The 23175-nt window shown below is 32.7% G+C and overlaps 1 protein-coding gene across 2 annotated transcripts; it reads left to right on the forward strand.

The window, feature by feature from the left end:
- The first annotated feature begins 181 nt into the window (after positions 1-181).
- Positions 182-13724, forward strand: LOC132715858 (sushi, von Willebrand factor type A, EGF and pentraxin domain-containing protein 1-like). 2 transcript variants are annotated; one of them, XM_060698947.1, is made up of 16 exons: positions 182-486; positions 918-1238; positions 2280-2651; positions 3328-3390; positions 5339-5512; positions 5983-6156; positions 6601-6774; positions 7297-7470; positions 7920-8093; positions 8641-8814; positions 9375-9548; positions 9784-9954; positions 10414-10593; positions 11338-11511; positions 11677-11822; positions 12352-13724. In XM_060698947.1, the coding sequence occupies exons 1-16, from the start codon at positions 426-428 to the stop codon at positions 13063-13065; spliced, it is 3420 nt and encodes a 1139-aa protein (XP_060554930.1). In that variant the 5' UTR covers positions 182-425; the 3' UTR covers positions 13066-13724. The 2 variants fall into 2 exon arrangements, with proteins under 2 accessions (XP_060554930.1, XP_060554931.1); XM_060698948.1 differs by lacking the exons at positions 182-486; positions 918-1238 and adding an exon at positions 1496-1571.
- Positions 13725-23175: the final 9451 nt, after the last annotated feature.

The following is a 23175-nucleotide window of genomic DNA, read 5'->3' on the forward strand; positions in this document are numbered from 1 at the left end:
AACGCATTATGTTGATTTTGTCGTGACGCGGTTCATATACTTGTTTAACGTATTTACTATCCTAAGTTATCATAAACCGACTAAAACATATAATACATATGAAAAACATTTTGCAACGTTTGTGGTGGGTTTATTCCTTGTCTACTTCAAGTTAAAATTAATTCTTTTATACACTAACAAATGCACAGTAGCCACAATTATAAAGGAAATAAAAGGATTACATACTTGTGTACGAATATGATATCTATACTATGTATGTAAATTTTCCCCATTAGTTTTTGAGAGGTTTCAAAACAAGTTATGGAGAACAATTAACCGGAAATTATTGCAGGCTTAATACTTTGCATCTCAACATGTTGTTCAAGGGTAATAATATGTTCCTTGAATGAAATTTGTTTCAATCATGAATAGTTGATCAAACAATCATGGTTGTAAGAAAATGTCTTTTCGGAGTTTTAATTTGTTTGTGTTTCTATTTTGGAAAAGGTATTCAGTAACAATTTATTTCCAGTATTTTTTAAATAATGATAAATTAATAAATATATATTTTGTAAGAAAATAGTTTCTGTTGTTATAAGTTTTTTTTTTAAAAAGAAAAAATGCCAATATTGTATTCACTAAATATTAAAACTAGCACCAATTTTAATGTTGGAAATTAAGTACAATATTCTCAAACAAAAAAGAATTATGTTTTATAAAGTGTATTCGGAGATCGATTTTCTAATTTAAAATAAACTTAACAGGTTATATATATATTTGAGCCGCGTCACGACAAAACCAACATAATGGGTTTGCGATCAGCATGGATCAGCGGATGCGCAGGCTGGTCAGAATTCATGCTGGTCGCAAACGCACTATGTTGGTTTTGTGATGTCTCTGCTAATTTATTTCTTATAATTATCTAAATGTTGTTCCAGGACAAGTCGTCGTTTCATTCGAAATGTTACAGAATGAGACTTTTTGTGACCTCAAGAACGTGAATATTACTTGCGATAATAATGAGATGATTGCCATCGAATCTCTGAACTTCTATTATCATCCAGATTGTAACAATACGTGTTGTAGCTTTAATTACAGTCATCATAATGTCGGAGCAAACAACAACGATTTCCAGAATATTCGTCGTAATTGTTCAGGAAAATCTAGCTGTGCTGAAGACCTAAATGGAACTCGACAGTTTGGATCGATTGGTGAAGAATTACCTTCCTACGTGGTGCTGAAATATTACTGTATACCTAGTAAGACTAAGCAACTTTCTAGTAGTACTATAACATAATGATATATTTGACACTTATATTTTCAGGTTGAATTTTATGTAAATATTTTAAGCGTATCTTATACATACAGCCATAAATCAAAAGATTTATTTTCATTCTTATTGTGTATTTGTTTGAAACAAACATCTGCAATAAGGAGAGTGTGGTGTTTACTTCCTGTTATCGTCAGAAAAAAAACCTATTTTGAATTTTCCACCTCATTCTCCATAACATCCATAAGTAGTTTGTCATTTTTTTTATTTAACATGTAGATAAAGAAGTAAAAAATTGTGCTGAAATATTACTGTATACCTAGTAAGACTAAGCAATTTTCTAGTAATAATATGATATGATATCATTAACACTTATATTTTCAGGTTTAATTTCATGTAAATATTTTAAGCGTACCTTACATATACCTCAGGAAATCAAAATATTTTTTTATTCTTATTGTGTATTTGTTTGAAACAAACATCTGAAATATAAAGAGTGTGATGTTAACTTTCTGTTATCGTCAGAAAATTTTGAATTATAAGTTTCTACCACATTCTCCATAACATCCATAAGTAGTTTGGTAAGAAATTCAGTCATTTTTTCACTCAACATGTATATAAAGATGTAAAACATTTTTTTTAAATTTCATTCCCCCATCCCTAATGACAATTGAGAAGTAATTTCCGCGTCTATTATGTTTTATGAGCTTTTTGATTTTATGAAACCACAAAAAAATGTGTTTGCATGGTGAAATGCTTATGCTCAGTTAAGATAGCTAAGATCGGATAACAACCATGATTAAGGAAGATGTATTCATAGAATAACCGTTTTATTCTGAAGACCTAGACCACATGCTGAACGCTATAAAATTTCGTGCCACTGTTGATAACTGTATTACTGCATCAATGTTCCCACAATGCATAAATTGTAGTGACAGCGAGCTGTTATGAGAATGATCATAATACCAACCCATTCCTTACACCGTTTCTAGGAATATGTTTCAAAAATGAAATTCCTTTATTTGTTTAGAAAACAGGACATCAACAATTTGCTCTGATGGAGTGCTGGAGTCAACTGGACATCCGCTGTACTTAACAAACGAAAATTATCCATCGCTTGCTACTGGCAATAGCACTTGCTCATGTTCCATAGAAGTCAACTCTTGCGCATCGAATATAACTTTGTCCATGTTTGATGTAGACTTTAACAACCATCCAGCGACCTGTGAACAAAGTATTGAGCTTAAAAATGGAGCGGATGATGTGTTGAAACAGATTCTTTGCAATAGTTACAATAAGAACAACAGTATAATGGTCGAACAGATCACGTCACATTATCTGAAGATAGATTTTATTGACAATTCCTTACAAGACCAAGGTCACTTTTTTGTTGGATTTGCAGGTACCATTACGGAATGATAATAACAATTTCAGCACTGATTCCATTTAAAGATATTTATAAGTTTAACAATATTTTATTACAATTTTGTAACATATAAAATGTGTATTATAATAGAAAACAAATGTTCATTAGTATAGTGCAAATGGATTGGCCTAAAGTTAGTACAACATTATCTTTATCCTTCCCCACTTAGTTCATAATATATAATGTCCGGATGCTTTTGTGAGAAAAACTTCAAATAACTAACTGAAAATGGAAGTGACAATGAAAAAATAAATATTATAATTTCGAAAAATTATATAGATTAAACTAATAGTTGAAGCACACACACGCGCACGCACGTGCTTACACACAAACGCACACACAAAACTCTTGAGGAAAAGGATAAAAACACACAGTCAAATGTAATTTTAATTCACGAGAATTGTCGATATTATGACTTTGTGTTTAAAATTTCGTGTCGATAGACAATCTCCTTCAAATCCAGACACTTTACTTACAGCTTCAGCGTTTCAAAACATTGTTGTCTGCTTATTGCTATTTACAAACAAGTTTCATGAAAAACAAGCATACTATAATATTTACCGTGATTAAAATATGTGTACATGTATATGTTTATATTGTAAATAACACAATTTCATGTCATTTTAAAAAACACTTAACTTATTTATTTCAGCATCTGAGGAAAATGTATCATTCAGTCTAAGATGTCCTTACCAGCGGGAAACAATCTGCCTTCGTAAGTACTTATCTTCAGGATAAATTTCCTCTGAAGTAGATAATAAGAAGTTTTCATATCTTGATGAAGCTATTAAGTTTTGAGTCTTGGTTAGAAGCTGTAAATTCGCGAGTGTATGTTAAATATGAAATATTAATTCATTTACACATACAAAACTACAATTATGAACGCACTGTAAAAAGGTAAAAGGTTTAAAATAATATTATTGATTGTAACAGTCATTTTTATATGCCGGAAAGAATTTCGGGCATATTATGATATATACCCCCTGAAGTCCGTCTGTCTGTCCGTCCGCACTCACAGGAGAGTAATTATGTGGCTAGAGGGACAATAGGTAACTGTTCTTTCTCTTTGATGTCATTCATTCCGTAATGCTTTTATGTGGCTATTTTCTTTTGTGTGGCTAAAAAGAACAATAGAGAGAACAATAGAATAGCCACATAATTACTGTCCTGTGAGAACTTCCGTCCGTCCGTCCCTCCGTTAGCAATTTGGTTTCCGGAGCATAACTTAAGTTCCATTTGGCCCACATTATTCAAACTTCATAGGATGATTGTCCATATTGGGTAGAAGACCCCTATTGCTTTTGGGATCACAAAGTCAAAGGTCAAGGTCACTATAAATTAATACTGAAATCAGTTTCCGGAGCATAACTTGAGTTCCATTTATCCCACAATATTCAAACTTCATAGGATGATTGTCCATATTGGGTGGAAGACCTCTATTTGTTTTGGAATTACAAGGTCAAGGTCACTATTACCTTTAAACTGAAAACAATTTCCGGAGCATAACTTAAGTTCCATTTGGCCCACAATATTCAAACTTCATAGGATGATTGTCAATATTGGGTAGAAGACCCCTATTGATTTTGGTGTCACAAGGTGAAAGGTCAAGGTCACTATTACCTTACAACTGAAAACAGTTTCCGGAGCATAATTTAAGTTCCTTTTGTCTCAAAATATTCAAACTTTATAGGATGATTGTCCTTATTAGATATAAGACTCCTATTAATTTGGGGGTCACAAGGTCAAAGGTCAAGGTCAGTATTACCTTGAAACTGAAAACAGTTTCCGCTGAATAACTTAAGTATTAATCAACCTACAGCTGTAAAATTTTAAAGGATGAACAGTCCAATACATGACCTCTATTGATTTTAGGGTCATAAGGTCAAAGGTCAGGGTCACAATGATCTTTACATTGAAAATTTGTGGTTGCTGGAGAATAACTTAAGTTCCATTTGGCTCACAGTGTTCGAACTTCATAGGATGATTTTCAATATTTGGTATAAGACCCCTATAGATTTTGGGGTCACAATGCCAAAGGTCACTATTGCCTTAAAACTGAAAACAGTTTCCGCTGTAAATTTTAAAGGATGAACAACCATGTCCAATATTTCCATCCGTCGTAGCATTTTGACTTACAAGATAACAACTTGATGGTGGTGCTTTAGAAACAGCAACTGTATTTATATGAAGGTTCTTCAGCTATAAAGGAGGATTGCTTTTTGAAGGAGGTAATACTTAATTTAATTTTCCCATGTCTTACAAATGCTTCATCCTTACTAAAAAAACACTTTCAGGCATATAATGCTCCGCCTAGCGGTGCTCTTGTTAGACTTGTTTGGCTTGACCTTATAGGGTGATACGTTCCGTGAACAGTGATCTCCATTTTGAACTTTTCTTTTTATTTATATTCTATTCTTGTATTTGTAAATTTCATGGAACGAAATTAATAGTTACTAAAACAGATATGACTCATACTTCAATCAAATCGAGCCTGCAACATTTACCACTTTGCCGTGTTTGGGCGTTCTAGAAGGATACTTTATTTTCCTTTTTTATACCTTGATTAGGTATTATTCATAAAGCATCGACTTATGAATTCCTTTAGTGAATATCATACCTTGACAATTACCTATTACACTGATAAATATTTATATATATCGCAGAATGTGAAAACATGGTTGTCATTCCCCATGGAGATATGGTACTTCATGACGATGAGAACACAAGCGAAGGTGCCCTTGCTAATATAACTTGTGACGATGGATATGATTCAGACAAACCCACCATTGAATGCTTGAACAATGGAAAATGGGAAAATGCTACATGTCATCCAAAAGGTTTTTGTCATTTTACCTTGATAATTGTTATAGACCTTTAAACAATGCCTTTATTATTATCACAATCAAGCTTCTTTTTTGTTACACATATCTGAATGACTGCCCGCTGCCCTTGATTAGAATGATAAAAACCTACTGGTCTGTTCTTACACTATTAACATACTACGGCATTTGTGCCGTATTTAATTTCTAGTTAACATGGACGGTATCGTAAATATTTATTAATGTAATTACGTATTAAATATCGGGAAATATCATTGGTGCCATCCATGGATACGTCTATGAATTCTGGTATGAAGTGTTTACCTTAGGACTGTCACTATTTAGTTTTTCCCTCCTATAGCAACATAATAGTTGGAGTTTAATCGGTCATCAAACGTGCTTATTACGCTTATGCTTAACGTCATTCAAATTAAAGCGATGCTGCTGCTTTCGAATTGTAAAAATCTACAGTTATATATACGTTCCAGATTGTGGAAATGTATCAGCCATATCAAATGGCAAGTATGAACTGAAAGACGAGGCCAATACAACATTTGGTGCTATGGCGACTGTAACATGTGTTAAAGGATATGAGTCGGACACTAATATAATCACATGTTTAGATAATGGACAGTGGTCCGATTCCACGTGCACTGCTAAAGGTTAGTGGTTATTTGCTAAATTAAATAATAAATGTTCGACTACGTTACAATTTATTGCAATGTGCTTTCTGTTACTTTGTTCTTGTGACCTTTGTTTTATTAAGTTAAAATGAATTGAACGATCGTGCACTGGTTAACAAATATATGTTTTACATTATAAAGTTTACAGTTACCTTTGCATGAAGATACCGATAGAGTGACCCATTTTAAAAGACGGTAGAAGATTTCTAACAAAAATCATATATTTCTTAATTTTAAGTTTCGGATTTAAAAATGAATTGCGGCATTTATAATTATAAAGTGTAAATCACCACACACGATGACAAACATGTCATACTCATTTGAAATAGATGATTTTTTTTTAATTTCAAACATTAAGGAGTATAAAGGAAAACAATAATGACTTCTATCTGATTAGTTGATATAAAGTTGTGTATATTCAAGATTGTGGCAATGTCTCTGCGTTATCAAATGGCATATATGTGCTAGACGACGAAGGCAATACAACATTTGGCGCTGTTGCGATTGTGATATGTGACAAAGGATATGAATCTGATAGTAATATCATCATGTGTTTAGATGTAGGTCAGTGGTCAAACTCGTCATGCACAGTCAATGGTAAGCAATTATTACGATCATTTTTGGAATTGCTGATAATATTATTATTCATATATAATTCAATATAACCTTTTACTTGCGATGACAGAATAAAACACGGCTACAATAAATTTGATCGTTCAACATTGATTAATGCAAATATGCATGAAACTTTACAAACAAATGGTGATATGCCTTTAAAACGCAGTTGCTTGCGATGCTATTAGAAATGGCAAGCATGAGTGAAAAGTAATAACTAAGAAAATCGTAAAGTTTTATTGCTTTTAAATGTTTATAACGCTTTATGCACCCGGCGATGGTGGCAATGAGAGCAATGTTACATTAAGAAGCAGTATAACAAAATTTTGGTTTAGGTTATATCACTTAAGTGATATGAAAACAACAAAAAAGTACAAACTTTATCGCCGCAGTTTGATCGTGTCTGTTCATAAAATACTGCTTGTCTCGACCTATGCATGAATCAACAGACAATGGTATGCACATTTCTGTTTAAATGAACAAATCTGTGTTTGCATTTTCAAGATTGTGGAAACATCTCTACTATATTACACGGCAAAATTGTACTGAAAGACAAGGCCAATACAACGTTCGGTGCCATGGCAACTGTGATATGTGACAAAGGATACGAATCCGTCAGAAACAATATCACATGTTTAGATAACGGACAGTGGTCTAGTGCATTATGTTCTGCCAAAGGTGAATACATTGACGAAAATGAAATGAATGTTTTCTAAATCAGAGACAAATATAATATTTCTTAAGAGGTTATAAAAAAATAGCGATAGCATCTAGTGTTTTCAAGTTATGGAACCGGAATTTATATACGTGACTTGGAAATGACATTAACAAATTAGATCTCCTTAATTTGTACTTAAAAAAGAACTAATGTCTGGCTTAAGTACAAGAAACATAGCTAAATTATATAGAAATATTGATCAATAAACCATTCAGAGATTGTTCATACATTAAGTAGAATGATTGATTAAGTTAAAACCATTTTTTATCAAAATATTTACACAGCAACGCTTGATTTCATAAATGGATCATTTCTAAACGCTACAATATTTAATTTAACACTATTTTGCATGTCCTTATTATCATTCTACCGGAAATCAAGTTAAAACCTATTGTCACATGTTTTCAAGATTGTGGTAGTGTCTCAGCTATATCGAATGGCAAGTATGTCTTGGAAAACGAGGACAATACAACTTTTGGTGCTATGGCAACTGTGATATGTGACGAAGGATATGAGTCCGACAGTAACGCTATAACGTGTTTAGAAAATGGTCAGTGGTCGAGGGCATTATGCTCTGCCAAAGGTAAATAAAATGACGAAAATGTAATGAATATTTTACTAAAACTATGACAGTGACAATTTCATCATGTCTTAATAAGCTATAATAAATCGCGCTTTAAGAGATAACATCTTTTAAGTTTATGAACCGGAATTTATATACGTGGCTTGGAAATGACGTGAACACACTAGATATCCTTGATTTGAATTAGGAAAAAATACTATTAGGTAAATTATTCGGAACTGTTTATATAGTAAATGAAATAATTGATTACGTTTAAACCATTTTGTAGCAAAATGTATACACATCAACAATATGTTTTCATAAATGGATAATTTCTAAACGCTAAAATATAAATACTATTTTGCATGTCCTTATAATCAATCTACCGGAAATCATGTTCAAAACTATTGGATTATTTATAATGTCACATGTTTTCAAGATTGTGGCAGTGTCTCAATTATATCAAATGGTAAGTATGTCTTGGAAAACGAGGACAATACAAGTGTATTCATACTATAAGCAGGTCAATAAACTATTGTGAATTATTACAACGTTATATGTTTTCAAGATTGTGGCATTGTCCCAACTATATCAAATGGCCGATATACTCTGGAAGACGAGGGTGTAACAACATTTGGTGCCATGGCAACTGTGATATGTGATGAGGGATATGAGTCCGACAGTAACGCTATCACGTGTTTAGAAAATGGTCAATGGTCGAGTGTAATATGTACTGTCAAAGGTAAACACTATGTTTTATTTTCATTCGATATAGATTTCTTAATAAATGCTGTTTAAAGTTGAGAAAATATGTGCAAATGTTTGACTTGATGAATGTCACAGACATAATTGCAGTTTTCTTTTCATATGAAATCAAACATACTTAATGGAACAAAAGTAAGTTTAAATTTATTATTCGGTCATTTATACATGAAATATACATGCACCACGTTTAACAAATTAATGTATAAAGTAAGGCAAATGTTATATATTATTGATATTATTAAATTCACTTGCAGTATTATTTACACTATGTCGTCAATATGTTAATAAATGAATATCATAAAAATGATTATGTATACAAATATGTATATTACCGTAGTTCTTTTGATAAATGCATAAGAAAACGCAAATACTATCCGGAATCTGCTTCAAAATAGTTTGATTTGTTCACCATAAAAAAAACAACTGATAAAAGATTACGCAGCATAGGTTATTTTTCATATAATTTTAATTCACATACTAGTGTATTAGCACGTCAATAAACTATTGTGAATTATTACAACGTTATATGTTTTCAAGATTGTGGCATTGTCCCAACTATATCAAATGGCCGATATATTCTGGAAGACGAGGGTGTAACAACATTTGGTGCCATGGCAACTGTGACTTGTGACGAGGGATATGACCCCGACAATAACACTATCACGTGTTTAGGAAATGGTCAGTGGTCGAGTACATTATGTACGATCAAAGGTAAACGATATTGACTTTTAAATTAGATTTATATAAAATTAGTGTTAGATATCTTAACAATTAAAGTTATACTATTGTCATATTAAATAAATGAATTAAATTAAACATAATAACATTCTTATTATGTTTTCATTTATAAGCAATTGGCAAATATTTACCTTACAATACAAAACCTTTATAGATTAAGACAAAATAACAAAAACAAAACACTTTTGGACATCTTTTAATGTTATAGATTGTGGAAATGTACACCAAATTGGTTTTGGTACAGTAACACTTTCATCTAGTGTTACAACCTTTGGAGCTGTCGCTACTGTAGCTTGTGAAACTGGTTATACCGCATCTCTTTCCACTGTAGAATGTCTTAGTACAGGAAAATGGGAGGCGGCTACATGCAATATTATAGGTGTGTTTTGATTACTGTTTATATTTTAAATTCCACTGATTTACCTTTGTATGTCTAATTGAATGTAAGTTAACGGGGGACTTACAAACGTTTCAATTGTGTTCTGTTGGGTGAACCATACGGTTTAGACTTTGACTATTTAATATCAAAATTGAAAGGTAAAGAAAAGGGTATTTATAAAGAGATTCCACTATACATTCATGCCGATAAGTGTTCACATTATGCTAACATATTTTTATAATGATCTTCTTAATGACTAATCTTTGCACTATATGTATATAAAAATAGTAAGTGTATATTTAATGAAATTATATTATTAAGCCAAAATCTTAAACGCTGGTCACAGTTACATGTATATACACATACTTGTAATCTACATCAAGCATATTTGCACAGTCACATTTTTTTAGCCATTCTTTAAACGTTTGAAGAATATTATTTGTATATGAATTGCTTCAGATTGTGGAAGTTTATACCAAATTGATAATGGTACAGTGTCCCTTTCATCGATTTCATCGACTGTAACAACGTATGGGACTGTCGCTACTGTAACGTGTGATGCTGGTTTTAATGCGTCCCAATTAGCTATACAATGTCTAAGCACAGGGAAGTGGCAAGTTGCAACATGCAATAAAAAAGGTTGGTTGCTGAGATTTTTGGGAATACACAATACCATAGTTTATCTGCGTTTAGATAAAAAAAAATCTTGTTTTGGGGGATGATCATGCCTTTATACCTCAGTGAAGGTCCTTTTACGTTGTTTTTTTATGATTTTGGTCTACATCACATAAACCAATACGATAAAGGTAATCGTGACCGCCTTCATCTTCTCTATTACGATAAGAACATTTAGTTTACATTGTGTTCACTTGTGTTACATTCGAACTGCTGTTACATAAGTTAAGAACTCTGTTCGTTTGATTTATATATTTAATACACAATTTCTTTTATTTTGTTGAAGTATTTAATCTCTAGCAGTTGTTACTTACTATCAGTGCTGGAGTGGATTTCTGTTCCTTACGTTGTAAAGACAGTTTGAGTTTTGTTTGCCTTGACATTTTTTAATTGTTTAATTTCAATTTCAATATTTGGAATAATATCAAAAATCATCTGTACATATGATTAAATATTTTTTTTTAAAATTCTATTAAGACATGTTTCAAAGAAGATCGAATATGCGATATGATTGCTAAATGTCTAGATATTTATGTTAATTTTTGGAACCATAATATCTCATGCTACACAATGTAATGTATAGACTTGAAGCACTGTTTGAGTAGAGATTACACTTTCAGCAAGATGCCAAAATAGCTCTCATGATCTGGTACACTAAATGTTTTATCAATAGCATGAATTATACAACTGATGTATATCCTATTAAAGATTGCGGAGAGCCAGTGATTCAGTATGGCAGTGCTACATTAAAAGAAGTTTCAATATCAACTTTTGGTTCCGCGGCAGAAATCAAATGTCAAGAGGGATATCAACCGAAGAAAACGACAATAAAATGTGAAGAAACAGGCTTATGGGAAAGCAGTGCTTGCGAATATATTTCAGGTTATTTTTGAACATTATTTGTTTAGTATTGTTTTTGAGAAAAAATATTTCAAAAGAAGCATTTTAATATTATGTATTAATCTGAGAACACATCTTGTATCATTGCTAATGCTGCAGAAAGAGAACAAATATTTAAAGTATAATTATATTGTTATTATATTTCAGACAAGGGGAACGGCAGTACTATCGCAATAGCAATAATTGTATCGGCGTTGTTGATTGTAAGCATTGTAATTGTTGGTCTTGTCTACAAGAAACGGCAAAATCGGGGAAATATGTTTATAGATGGACAAAATACTAATAACATTAGGGTATGCATTTGAATCAGCAGGAATACAAGCTAATAGCTAAGTCATATTAAATGTACAGAGTCAAATATATTCAGCAAATTTCATTGTTTAGGATGTAAGTCTATATGACCGTAATCACTAGGCAAAAGTTATAAGACAAAATATCGTTAACATAAGGAGAGATACCGGTACATAGATATCCGAAATGCTTTTTTATGACGAAATATAAAAACTTCGAAAAAGGTTTCATAAACATGCAGCAATAGCTGTGTAAATACATTAATGACGGTTGTCACAATAATCGTCCTTACATTCTGCATTTCCTATACTATACTATACTATACTATAATGCCTTAAGCCTAAAAGAAACTTAGTTTGCCTTAATACTCAAGTAATGCTTATTAAACGAGTACTTGCACCAGTCATTAGATTTACAGTTTATATCTAGATATACTCGTATCTATCTTTATATGAATTGACACAAATATGAGTAAAGAAATAAGAAACTCTTATCAATATTACTTTCCAACTTTGTATCAATATTTTACAGAATGACCGTGTGTATTTCAAACCTACAGATGCTCTAGAAGATGAAGAAAGACATTATACAAATCTAAGTTTTAAAAACAAAACAGAAAATCCTTATGACGAATCTCTGGTAAAAGACGAAGGTGTCATCGACATGAAAAGCTTTCAAAATACGGTAATACCTCTCAAAGATTTAGATATAAATTTTTGTGTTACGGATGAGGTAGAGGAACAACGTCAAGACGCGAATATATCAAATGATGTTTGGAAGGATGGTGATCCTAAAGAGGACGAAAAGGTTCAAGAGCCTTGTGAAACAACTGAGGTTAATAAGGATGATCCAAATGGAGAGGTAAAGAATCTGGAATCCAGTGATAAAACAAGCAAGGAAGAGAATGATGTGAAAGGCGATATGTCTAAAGGAGCAAATGAATCTAGTGAGATAAGTGAACATAAACAGGAAGAACAAAATCAAGAGTCGAAGAATGAAACTTGCAGTTTAAACAGAAAAATCGATCTAGGGGATGATGTGAAAGGCGATTTGTCTAAAGGAGCAAATGAATCTAGTGAGATAAGTGTAAAGAAACAGGAAGAACATGAACAGAAACAGGACGAACAAAATCAAGAGTCGAAGAATGAAACTTGCAGTTTAGACAGGAAAAGCGATCTAGGGGATGATGACGACGGTGAAGAGTATTGCCCCACAAGTGATGAAGGTGAAATTGACGATCCATAAGTCAGCAGTTGGGTTAAACTCAATAATAAATTAGCAATACAGGTAACCAGATATTAGACAAACAAAATAAAAATCTGGTTAGAGGCGGGAGCAGAATGTGCTGGGTACAAACAGAAAACAGTTGGTTATCATGTATTCCGTTGAAATGTCAAAAATTAAGATTTAGGAAAGACCTTAACAAATTTATGAAGAAATTTGTACAAAAAGCATGGAAAACAATTTTAGTACCCTTTTTGATTCATAACTGTTACATATAATTGTTTATCTTATTTTATATTTTCATGAACTAATTTAAATGCTTCATTATTCATGTATGTTATGTGAAGAATGTTTTTAATTCGACATGACAGTTCCTTCTCTTATATGCAATTTCTTAAACTTCTGATGTCTGTATAAATGATGTATGAATGGTAAAAATGAAACAATGTTTAAAGATTTAATCGCAATTTCTAACTTTTCAACTTTGTAAAACTTTCCAACTTTATATTTCTTTCAGCTTACTGATCCAATATAAATTATCTTTATTCATGACAAAATGCTTTTGTTAACGCATTCCATGAAAACACCTCAAAATGTAGGCTTCCGAAAGAATTTTTGAGGAACCTAACAATAAATTATTAAAGTGTTACATACTATATCATATTAAATTTGATCCTCTACTGCTGTATTTCCTTCTTATTATACAAATACATAGTGTGTTTCGTCATGATGTTTTAAAAGGAGCTCCACTTTGGTTAAAAATCTCCCCTACGAAGCATGAATTACAACAAAATGGAAATTTTGGACTTGATTCAATTGAGTGTGTACATGAGGGGTTATGACAAAGTACATCACCCTCACGCCCCCTAGCACCGGCTTGATAAATTTTCAATACTTAAAAGTGTTGGAATCAATAATCCCGAAGGAACAGAAAAATGTAGCATCACTGAAGTGATGTAAGGGGCAACATTTTACACCTGCCACACAGCGATTGACACTGCTGTTGTGAAGCATAAAAATCTGGACAAAGTGTGATTCCTCGGAAGCATTTATCACAACAAATGACATCTTTGCATCGCATCTTTACATGAGGGATAATGACAAAGTACAACATCCCTTACGCCCCCTATTACTTGCTTAAGCGGTACTAAATTTTCAACATTTTAAAGTGTTGGACTCAATGATCCCTAAATACCAGGATAAAATAACATCACTAAAGAGAAGTACGGGGTAACTTTTTACAGCTGCCATACAGCAATTGGCACTTCTGTTGTGAAGTATAAAAATCTGGACAAAGTGTGACTCCTCAGAAGCATTTATCACAATAAAATACCATGAAAAATGCAAGTTTACATTAGGGTCAATGACAAAGTGCAACATCGCTCAAGCCCCCCCCCCCATTAGCACCGGCTTGAGCGGTACCCAATTTTCAAAACTTAAAAGTGTTGGTATCAATAATGCCGAAGGACAAAAAATATAACAACACTGAGCCGAATATCGGTAAAATTTGAATCCTCATATAAAGGTCACCTAGGACATTTAAATCGGCAAAAAGAAGCGATTGATTTTATGTTAATATACTAAGTATTAAGTTAGAAATCGTTTTATGTGATATTAAACCTGATATGATTTAAAAGCGTTAGAATACTTAATACCTGAGTTAATGTGCACATTTAAATGGTTTTCAACAAACAAACGGACAGAACGATTGTTCTGAAATTGTGCATACAAGTTATTGGTCCTGACCTACGTCTAATGGTATAGACCTCTTGAAAAGGTGAATCAAGTCTCTGTATACTCAATTATGAAAAAGCTTGCCACGTATTTTTACATCATACGAGAGTCCACCTCATGAAACAGATCAGTACTGGTGTCAAATTAGGAAGCATGGTCATGACCGCATTAACATGACCACTCTAATATAAGCAGCATACATTTCAAGGCCCGTTCAGCCTAAAAATGCATTTTCTATTTCTCAAAAGCTTTTTATTTTTGTTGTCCTGTTATATTTTTCAAAAGAATACTAACTGACCAAGTGCCTGAACAATGGCACATTTTGGCAATTAGTACAAATAAAGTGATTAATTATTTTGTATAGAAGTCAAAATAATTCTTTGTTTATATTTAGCTACTTTTATGACAATTGTTTTGCAAGTCAGCAATACTTTCTTCAGGTTGAAAACATCTTAAATGTTGTGAAGCCATTAATTTAACGTTATGAAACTCATCTTTGCCCTTTCTAAAGAAAAAAATGTTTACTGGTTTATGAGGCATAATGTGCGTTTCATCTGGAACTGAAAACAAAACAAAAGTGTCTTTGTCAATAAGGAAACAAAAAACGAAGGTAAACAGACGTAAATCGCTCAGAAATGATCAACGTTTTAAATGCTACAGTGTACTGAAAGAGCAGATTAAAGGTCACGTCATTTTTTGGTCTAAACGTGACTTCACGTAACGATTTATCTCGGAACTGTGAGTCGGGGTTCATCTCACTTTGAAAGGCACCGGAAAATTTGCAGATTTTATCATACACCGTGAATGATAATTCATATCTATATTAAATATATCAGAATTATATCATTTCTCTAGGTTTATCTCATCTAAATAATTGACAGACCAATTATTTCAGTTTTATTATAATAACAATAACAAATATAAAAGAAATTAATTAAGGACAATCTATGCGATGTTCCTTAGTCAATCTTAAAATCTCGTCTCTATGGTATGAGGCTTTGAAGAAATTTTCTAACCTCAAACTCACATCTCAAGTACTTGAGTGGTCAGAAATTGTCACAGAATATACATTGACCAATGAAGTCACTGCGAATTGAGAGAGAACTCATAAGATAGTTTTATAACCTCGAGGGCTGGTCTCCGTGACTTGTACTGTTCAAAAATGTTTTTCAAATAATGGGAGATAAAACAGTTTAGCAGGTTAACGGTTAATTAATCCTTTTTCAGTTTTTGTCTTAGTTTATTAAACTGGTTTCTTCATGTGAACGCAAGCGCATAGCCAATATTTTCTTTATGTTTCTGTTCTGCCAAAAGAACAATGTAATTATATTACTACACCTGCAGTTGCCAAATCAAATTTTATGTTTTAAAATTAGATAAAATTAAAGTTACTTAAGATATAAATTTTCCCATGGATAATATTAATCAGTTTGAAATTTGGGAAATGAGAGGAAAGAGATGAAAATACTTTGTCAGCTTCTATAATGTAATTAATCAAAATTACATCTATCGGTATACTTTTTCAAGCGTATACCGTACATAAATGTTGTAATAAAACACCAGATACATTACTATACAAAGGAAAGTACATGTATTACAAACAAATTTAAAGTAACTGTATCTTCCTTGATTCACTGAAGCTTGACACCTCAAAATAATTGTATGTCACTTATTTGAAATTATGAAAGCGTCTGTGAAATCAAGGTAAATGTTCAATGTGTATTTAACTGCAATGTTATAATAATTTTTCGCATGTCATATTGAGAAAAAAGAAACGCATTTTTATAACTAATTATAGTAACACATATGCAATAACAAACTTTATTGCATATGTTACTATAATTAGTAATAAAAATGCGTTTCTTTTTTCTCAAAATGACATGCCAAAGTCCCGTATTTGAGCAAGTGTGCCAATAAGCCATATTGGCGCACTTGCAAAGTGTGCCCAAATCCCATATTGAGGCTATTTCCGGTCGTCACGCACCTGTTATCTAGAAACGGCAGAAAGTCCGCGCGTATTCACGTTACGTAACTGACAACCGCATCGAAAAAAATGGCCGTCGAGAGGACATTGAAATCTTTGGCGAAACGCTTGATGGATTTAGATAATCTATCGAACAACAATATCTATTTTCAAGCAATTAATGAATACATTAGAACAATTACGTTATTGCTTTATTTTATTCAAGTCTGAAAAATTCCTGCGGAACATATGCAATAAACAGGTCATTACATGGAGCAAGTGTGCCTTTAGTCGATATTGGCACACTTGGTTCAAATTTGCCCTCGGGCTAAAACTCTCGGGCAAATAAGTCGCCAAGTGTGCCAATATGGATTAAAGGCACACTTGCCCCATGTAGTAACCTTTACTTATATCCTCGTTAACTACGTACTATATAGCATAATATGACGTCACATGGTGTTATTTCATCTATCATCCTGATAACGAATATTAAATACCCGGTCAATATTTTCCCCAGGGGCAAATAATCTTTATGGACTTTACGTAATGTTTGGTTCTCTCTCCTGATAAAAAAACACCAAAATACAATGACGAATGTGTTAAAAATGCATAATTGTTAAAAAGTACATTTAAATGTTGGTTCAGCTCATCATTGGGTGTTATTTCAGTTCTCCGGTTGCTAATGTGCACTTTTACATTTGGAGACATTGTGTTATTTTTATAATATTAATAAAAGGTGCAGAAACTTACAAAGATGGTCTATATTAATATGCATCATTCGCCCCAGACTCTTCTTATCACTTGAATGAAACCGAATCCTATCTATGCTCTCTTTCAGTCGCATAACCCATAAAGTAAACATAAAAATGTATTCTACTATAAATGTATTATACAAAAAGTTATGTTCAACAGTCTGTGCAAATTTACTATAATTTCAAACTTCCTCTTTCGAAATTGTTTAAACGTGAAAACCACAAATTAAAGTATAAAATGTCATACGGTTTCAAATGTTTTTAACGTTTTTAAACTATTTTATCTCGCATAGGTGAACCAGGTTATAACAACTTATTAGTTTACCGACTTGGTATTTATATTATCATTTTATCACGTAACTCGTCATAGCACAAAATCCCAATCTGACTTAAGTTCAGATCTATTTATTTCTACCATGACGGCCGTATATGTTTCGCCTTCTTTGTAATTCGGATTTCCCGAGAAAGTTATTTTTAGCCATGCAATCAAACCGGTGTTTACAGATAGGCATCAGAAGAAGTATCAAAATACCTTTATCCGTGGATTTTTTTTATTGTTTTTGTTAGAAAAAAATGTTTGAAGTTTCAACTTGGAAAAATAGATTCAATTTCAGTTTCTGTACCTTAAGTTAAATATGGAGTGATACCTTAAATATTTTATTTTAACGGTGCACGTGTATTTCGTGGGTTAGTGAGGTATTAAATATAGTGTTTTCGCGGGTTTTCTACACTCGACGCTTGCATTTGGTAGTACTTCAAGAACTTGTTTAAATACGAAATTATGAGTGTTGAAGAAAATCGGTATTCTCAGCCACGTGGAGAATCGTCACAAAGAACAGAAATTGTTGACGAATTGAGGAATAATTTTGAATCTAAATTCAACGACTTCAAGAGGAGCGTTCAGACTGATACAGAGTGGATTGCAGAAGCTACAAGAAAAAGGTTAGAAAAGATTCATCTGTTACTCTAATAGGTTTATCTAACAATAAACAGTATCAATTCAATTGTGAACTTGATGATGTGCTTGACAGTATTGATAAGGCTTTTTAGCTAAGACATGCAGGCAAAACTCATGAGTATATTTCTGAAGCAAAACATCTTATCAAACGTAGAAATAAACCGATCAGAATTTCGCTGACAATTCTCCTTCCGGTTTGGGCACCATTCAAGAGTATGAGAAATTAGATGTGGCTAGCAATTCTGATGACGATAAAATAATTCGTAAAGCTGAAGACCAGGCCAAAGGTCGTTTCGAAAAGGCCTAACTGTCTACTAATTTTAACCAAAGCTCTCAGTTTAATTTTCGTAGCTTTCGCCGAACACCGTAATCAAGATATGCCATGGCTGGCGGATCCTCCTACCAACAACAACTTCCCTCAACAGTCGTTTGCTTCAAATGTGGACAGTTGGGACACATCGCATCTGGATGTACACGGGTCAGGACAGGTCCATATACAAAGCCCATCGGTTCCTCAACAGAGTCAAGAGCACCTGAATGTGACAAGCAGGAAGTCAAGATTAATAAACAATTAATCACAAGATTTTCTTTTGAAGATGATAAGTATTGTTTTTTGGATGACTTGCAATTTTTGTCATCATGAGATATTTTGTGAATATACAGAAAGAAATATCAAAATTTCTGATTTATCAGTTAAAGGTCGATTTAAACAAGCTTTAGATTTTTGGGAAACTTCGATACAACCTATCGATGATATTCTATCTTGCATAAAGAACGGCTATGTTATTCTATTCTTATCTCAGCCACCAATTTTTTTTTTATGAGAAACAATTAGTCGGCACAAGAGAATAGTGATTTTGTAGGCAAAGCAATTGAAAATTTGTTACAAAAACAATATGTTTATGAGCTGCCTTTTTTTACCTCATAATATCCATCCGTTGTCCGTCGCTACAGATTCTTCAGGGAAAAAACGTTTGATTCTCTATTTAAGTGTTTTGCATAACTATGTTAAGAAAGGTCGTAATAAATTTGAAGATTACAAGGTTGCCACGGAATTACTTTTTCATTGTGGTTTTATATATAAATTTGACCTTTCAAGTGGTTATCATCATATTTCAATCAAACCAATACATCATTCTTACCTTGGTTTTTTATGGATTTTTCATGGAAAAAATCATTACTTTGTTTTCTCCGTATTGCCTTTCGGTTTGTCGTCCGCTCCATTCGTCTTTACTAAATTGTTTAGACTTTTAGTTAAGTTTTAGCGACAAAAAGGGTTAAGAATTGTTCTGTTTCTGCATGATGAGTGAGGTCAATTTGAACATGCATTGTGTGATGCAAATTTTGTGAGTTCTACATTACTTAAAGCTGGGTTTTTAACTAACAAGGAAAAATCAGTGTTTGTCCCTGTTCAAAGATTAGAGGGGTTAGGCTTCATTTGGGACCTTCAACATGGGACTTTGAAAATACCCTATCGTCGTATTTAAAACATTTTATCTTGTATTAGGGTTATGAAGAGTTTTTTGTCCGAGGGTTACTGCTAGGAAGTTGGCACAACTGGTAAAATAATTTCTATGATGCCTTTTCTAGGAAACGTGGCTTTATTACAAACAAAATCTTTTTATCAGTTAATAGAAAGAAGGGTTTCCTGGGATAACGAAATGAATATTTCAGAATGTTATTTAACTGTTCAGTTCTTGGAAAGTCAATTGTCTTAGCCATTCAATAAGAAGCTGTTCCAAGACTTTTTACCTTCAGTTATTGCATACTTTGATGCTATTAATGTTGCGGAAGCAGCATTTTTAGTAGAATGTGACAAGGTTAAAGCTCATCGAGCGTGGACAGAGTTTGAGCAAAATCAGAGTTCTACTTACAGGGAATTATTAGCCATTCATTATGGTCTTAACAGTTTTGTTAGTAAACTGGCAGGAAAATAGTTATTTGGTACACTGACAGTATAAATTGTGTCAGTATTATAGAAAAGGGCAGTTCAAAATCTAATTTGCAAGAGTTATCTTTACATATATTTCGGCTTTGTGTGCAAAATATAGTATTTATTTGGATATTAATTGGATACAGAGGGATAATAATAAAGAGGCAGACATGTACAGCAAATTGATAGATTATGATGATTATGGGATATCACAGGATTTCTTTAGTTTCATAGATCATTTATACGGTCCACAAACAGTGGACAGATTTGCTAATGATTATAATAACAAACTACCTCGTTTTAATTCTTTATATTTCACTCCTTCATCTGAGAATGTGGATGCTTTTACAGTAAATTAGGGATCGAAAAATAACTTAACTGTTCCTCCAGTCTATTTGATACCAAAGGCTTTAAACTATTTATTATATTCTAAAGCTAATGGTACATTAGTCGCCCCTTACTGGCCTTCGAGCCCTTTTCCCCGATGATTTTTGGGGAAACATCAAATCTTAAGCGATTTGTTTGTGAAACACCTTTGTTTAATGATCAAAAGGATATATATGTTCAAGGCAGAAACAAAGAAACTATTTTTGGTCTACGTACTTTACTAGCAAGGTAATTGTTGCTAGAATAGAATGTTGTTAGTTTTGACTCATATATTTTATGTTTTATGATTGGTTAAAAGGTCATTTTTTGTGAAAAGCAATGCTATAATAATTAAGCATAATGAAATATTTTGTTTTATTATTGTTTGTCAATTTAACAGGCATTTTAACCAGTCAGCGTTGGTTAGATGTACAAGAAATGTGTACATTTTTGCCTAACAACCAGGAGCTTTTCTCAGAAGTGAGAGACGCCGTGATGTCTTGCAAAGAACAATCTACGATGCGTATTATATAAATATTCTTTTGACAAAGTTTTAAAATGGTGTACGCAATTACAGTTTTCTTTTTTTTGCCTGCCTCACTGTATTTAGTGTCTTTAATGCAGTACGAGAATGAGTGTTGTGGGAAATCAAAATTAAATACAGCGTTTTATGCTATTAACTGTGCTCACGAGTTAGCTTCTTAAGAAAATCCATGTAAAGACAATTGGTTAAAATTATGTTTGGAAGGTTGTGTCAGGAAAGTATGTCGACCAGAGCAGAAAAAACAACCTATTTCTCCTGATATTTTGAAAATATTATTATATACTTTTGCTTCTAAGAATTGTTATCTGGGAAATTTGAGAATAGTTACCTTGTGTATTTTGTGTTAAGCTGGGTTTTTTACGAATTAGTGAAGCCTTAGATCTAAAATGGCCCGATGTTGAATTTTTTTATTCTTATTGTTCTTTACACATAGAAAAGTCTAAAACTGACGTTTATAGAGATGGTCAGAATGTACTCATTGCTAAAACAGGAAACACATCATGGCCTGTAACTCTTTTACAAAGATATTTACACGCTGCGAGGAAATCTGATGAATCTACTGACCTATTCTCTCTGGAAAAAAATCTTATATATTGAGAAATCCACCAAATAAACCTTTATCATATATAGAACTAGAGAAATATTTAAAGACATGTTAACTAGATTAGGATTAGATTCGTCTAAGTATGGCTTACATTCTTTTTGATCTGGTGCCGAAACTGTAAGTGCTTACTTTAAAACTAGTGAAAGACTGTGGAAAAGACATGGTCGGTCGGAAAGTACATTGGCCAAAGACGTCTATGTGGAAGATTCTTTGAAGGACCGTTTGTCTGTGTCATTAAATCTACATTTATAATTGACACTGTTATTAATCAAAAGCCATGTGTTTTGAAACTATTACATTATTTTGCGACTTACAATTATCACATCAAATTGTTGTTTGAAAACTATTTCATCCAATAGTGATTTGAAACTATTACTTTATATATCAGTGATAATGTTTATAACCATATATGAATCATTTGTAAATTAAGGAAGATTATATTCTTTTCATTCTGTTTGCATATCTTTTTACATCGAATGGTTGCCTTGAATCGAAGTGTGCCCCTCGTTGGGCGGAAGAATTGCCCCTCAATAGGCGGAATTATTGTCCCTCGTTGGGCAAAAGTGATGCCCCTCGTTGGGCGGAAATGTTGCCCCTCGTTGGACGGAAATGTTGCCCCTACGTGGGCGGAAATGTTGCCCCTCGTTGTGCGGAAGTGTTGCCCCTCGTTGGGCGCAAGTGTTGCCCTCGTTGGGCGGAAGAGTTGCCCCTCGTTGGGCGGAAGTGTTGCCTTCTGTTGGGCGGAAGTGGTGCCCTGTTAGATTTTTATATAACCGAGTTATATAGTTTTACATTTTTTCGCTAGAAACTACGAAGCAAATTTTAATATTTTTAATCTTTTAATATTTATAAAAATATTTATACTATTTATGTTGTTTTGGACATATTATAAACTATCGGTTTTTGGCGAAAATTTTAATAAGATTTTCAAAAAAACAGATGAAACTGACATGGTCACGTCTTGCATTGAGTCTCTGGTGTACTACAGTTTATACAGGCCTAGCTAAGAGATGGAAATACTCTGAATGGATATGTTTCTGGTATATATATGTATCTGGGTTACATCATTCTTTTACTGATAATTTGTTTAAAAGATTTGATTATTTTATTTTCCAGACGTGATACCCTCTTTGTTTTACTCGATATGTTCTACCAAATATTAAGCGTTATTCCTATGTATTTGTTGTTGTTTCTTGCTATAGTAGATTAGAGAATAATTGATTACCTCTCGACATAAGAAAGGGTAAATGAAATTATTCTTGTATCGAATATAGCTT

The sequence above is a fragment of the Ruditapes philippinarum genome, unplaced genomic scaffold, assembly GCF_026571515.1.
Source record: "Ruditapes philippinarum isolate M1 unplaced genomic scaffold, ASM2657151v2 ctg3667_1_1_1_1, whole genome shotgun sequence".
Classification (NCBI taxonomy): Eukaryota; Metazoa; Mollusca; class Bivalvia; order Venerida; family Veneridae; genus Ruditapes; species Ruditapes philippinarum.

Excerpts from the sequence above, each read along its gene's own strand:
- LOC132715858 (XM_060698947.1), top strand. The coding sequence starts at position 426 with ATGGTTGTAAGAAAATGTCTTTTCGGAGTTTTAATTTGTTTGTGTTTC. Across the intron at positions 2,652-3,327 it reads CTTTTTTGTTGGATTTGCAG|CATCTGAGGAAAATGTATCA; the intron begins GTACCATTACGG and ends TATTTATTTCAG. Across the intron at positions 8,815-9,374 it reads TGTAATATGTACTGTCAAAG|ATTGTGGCATTGTCCCAACT; the intron begins GTAAACACTATG and ends TATGTTTTCAAG.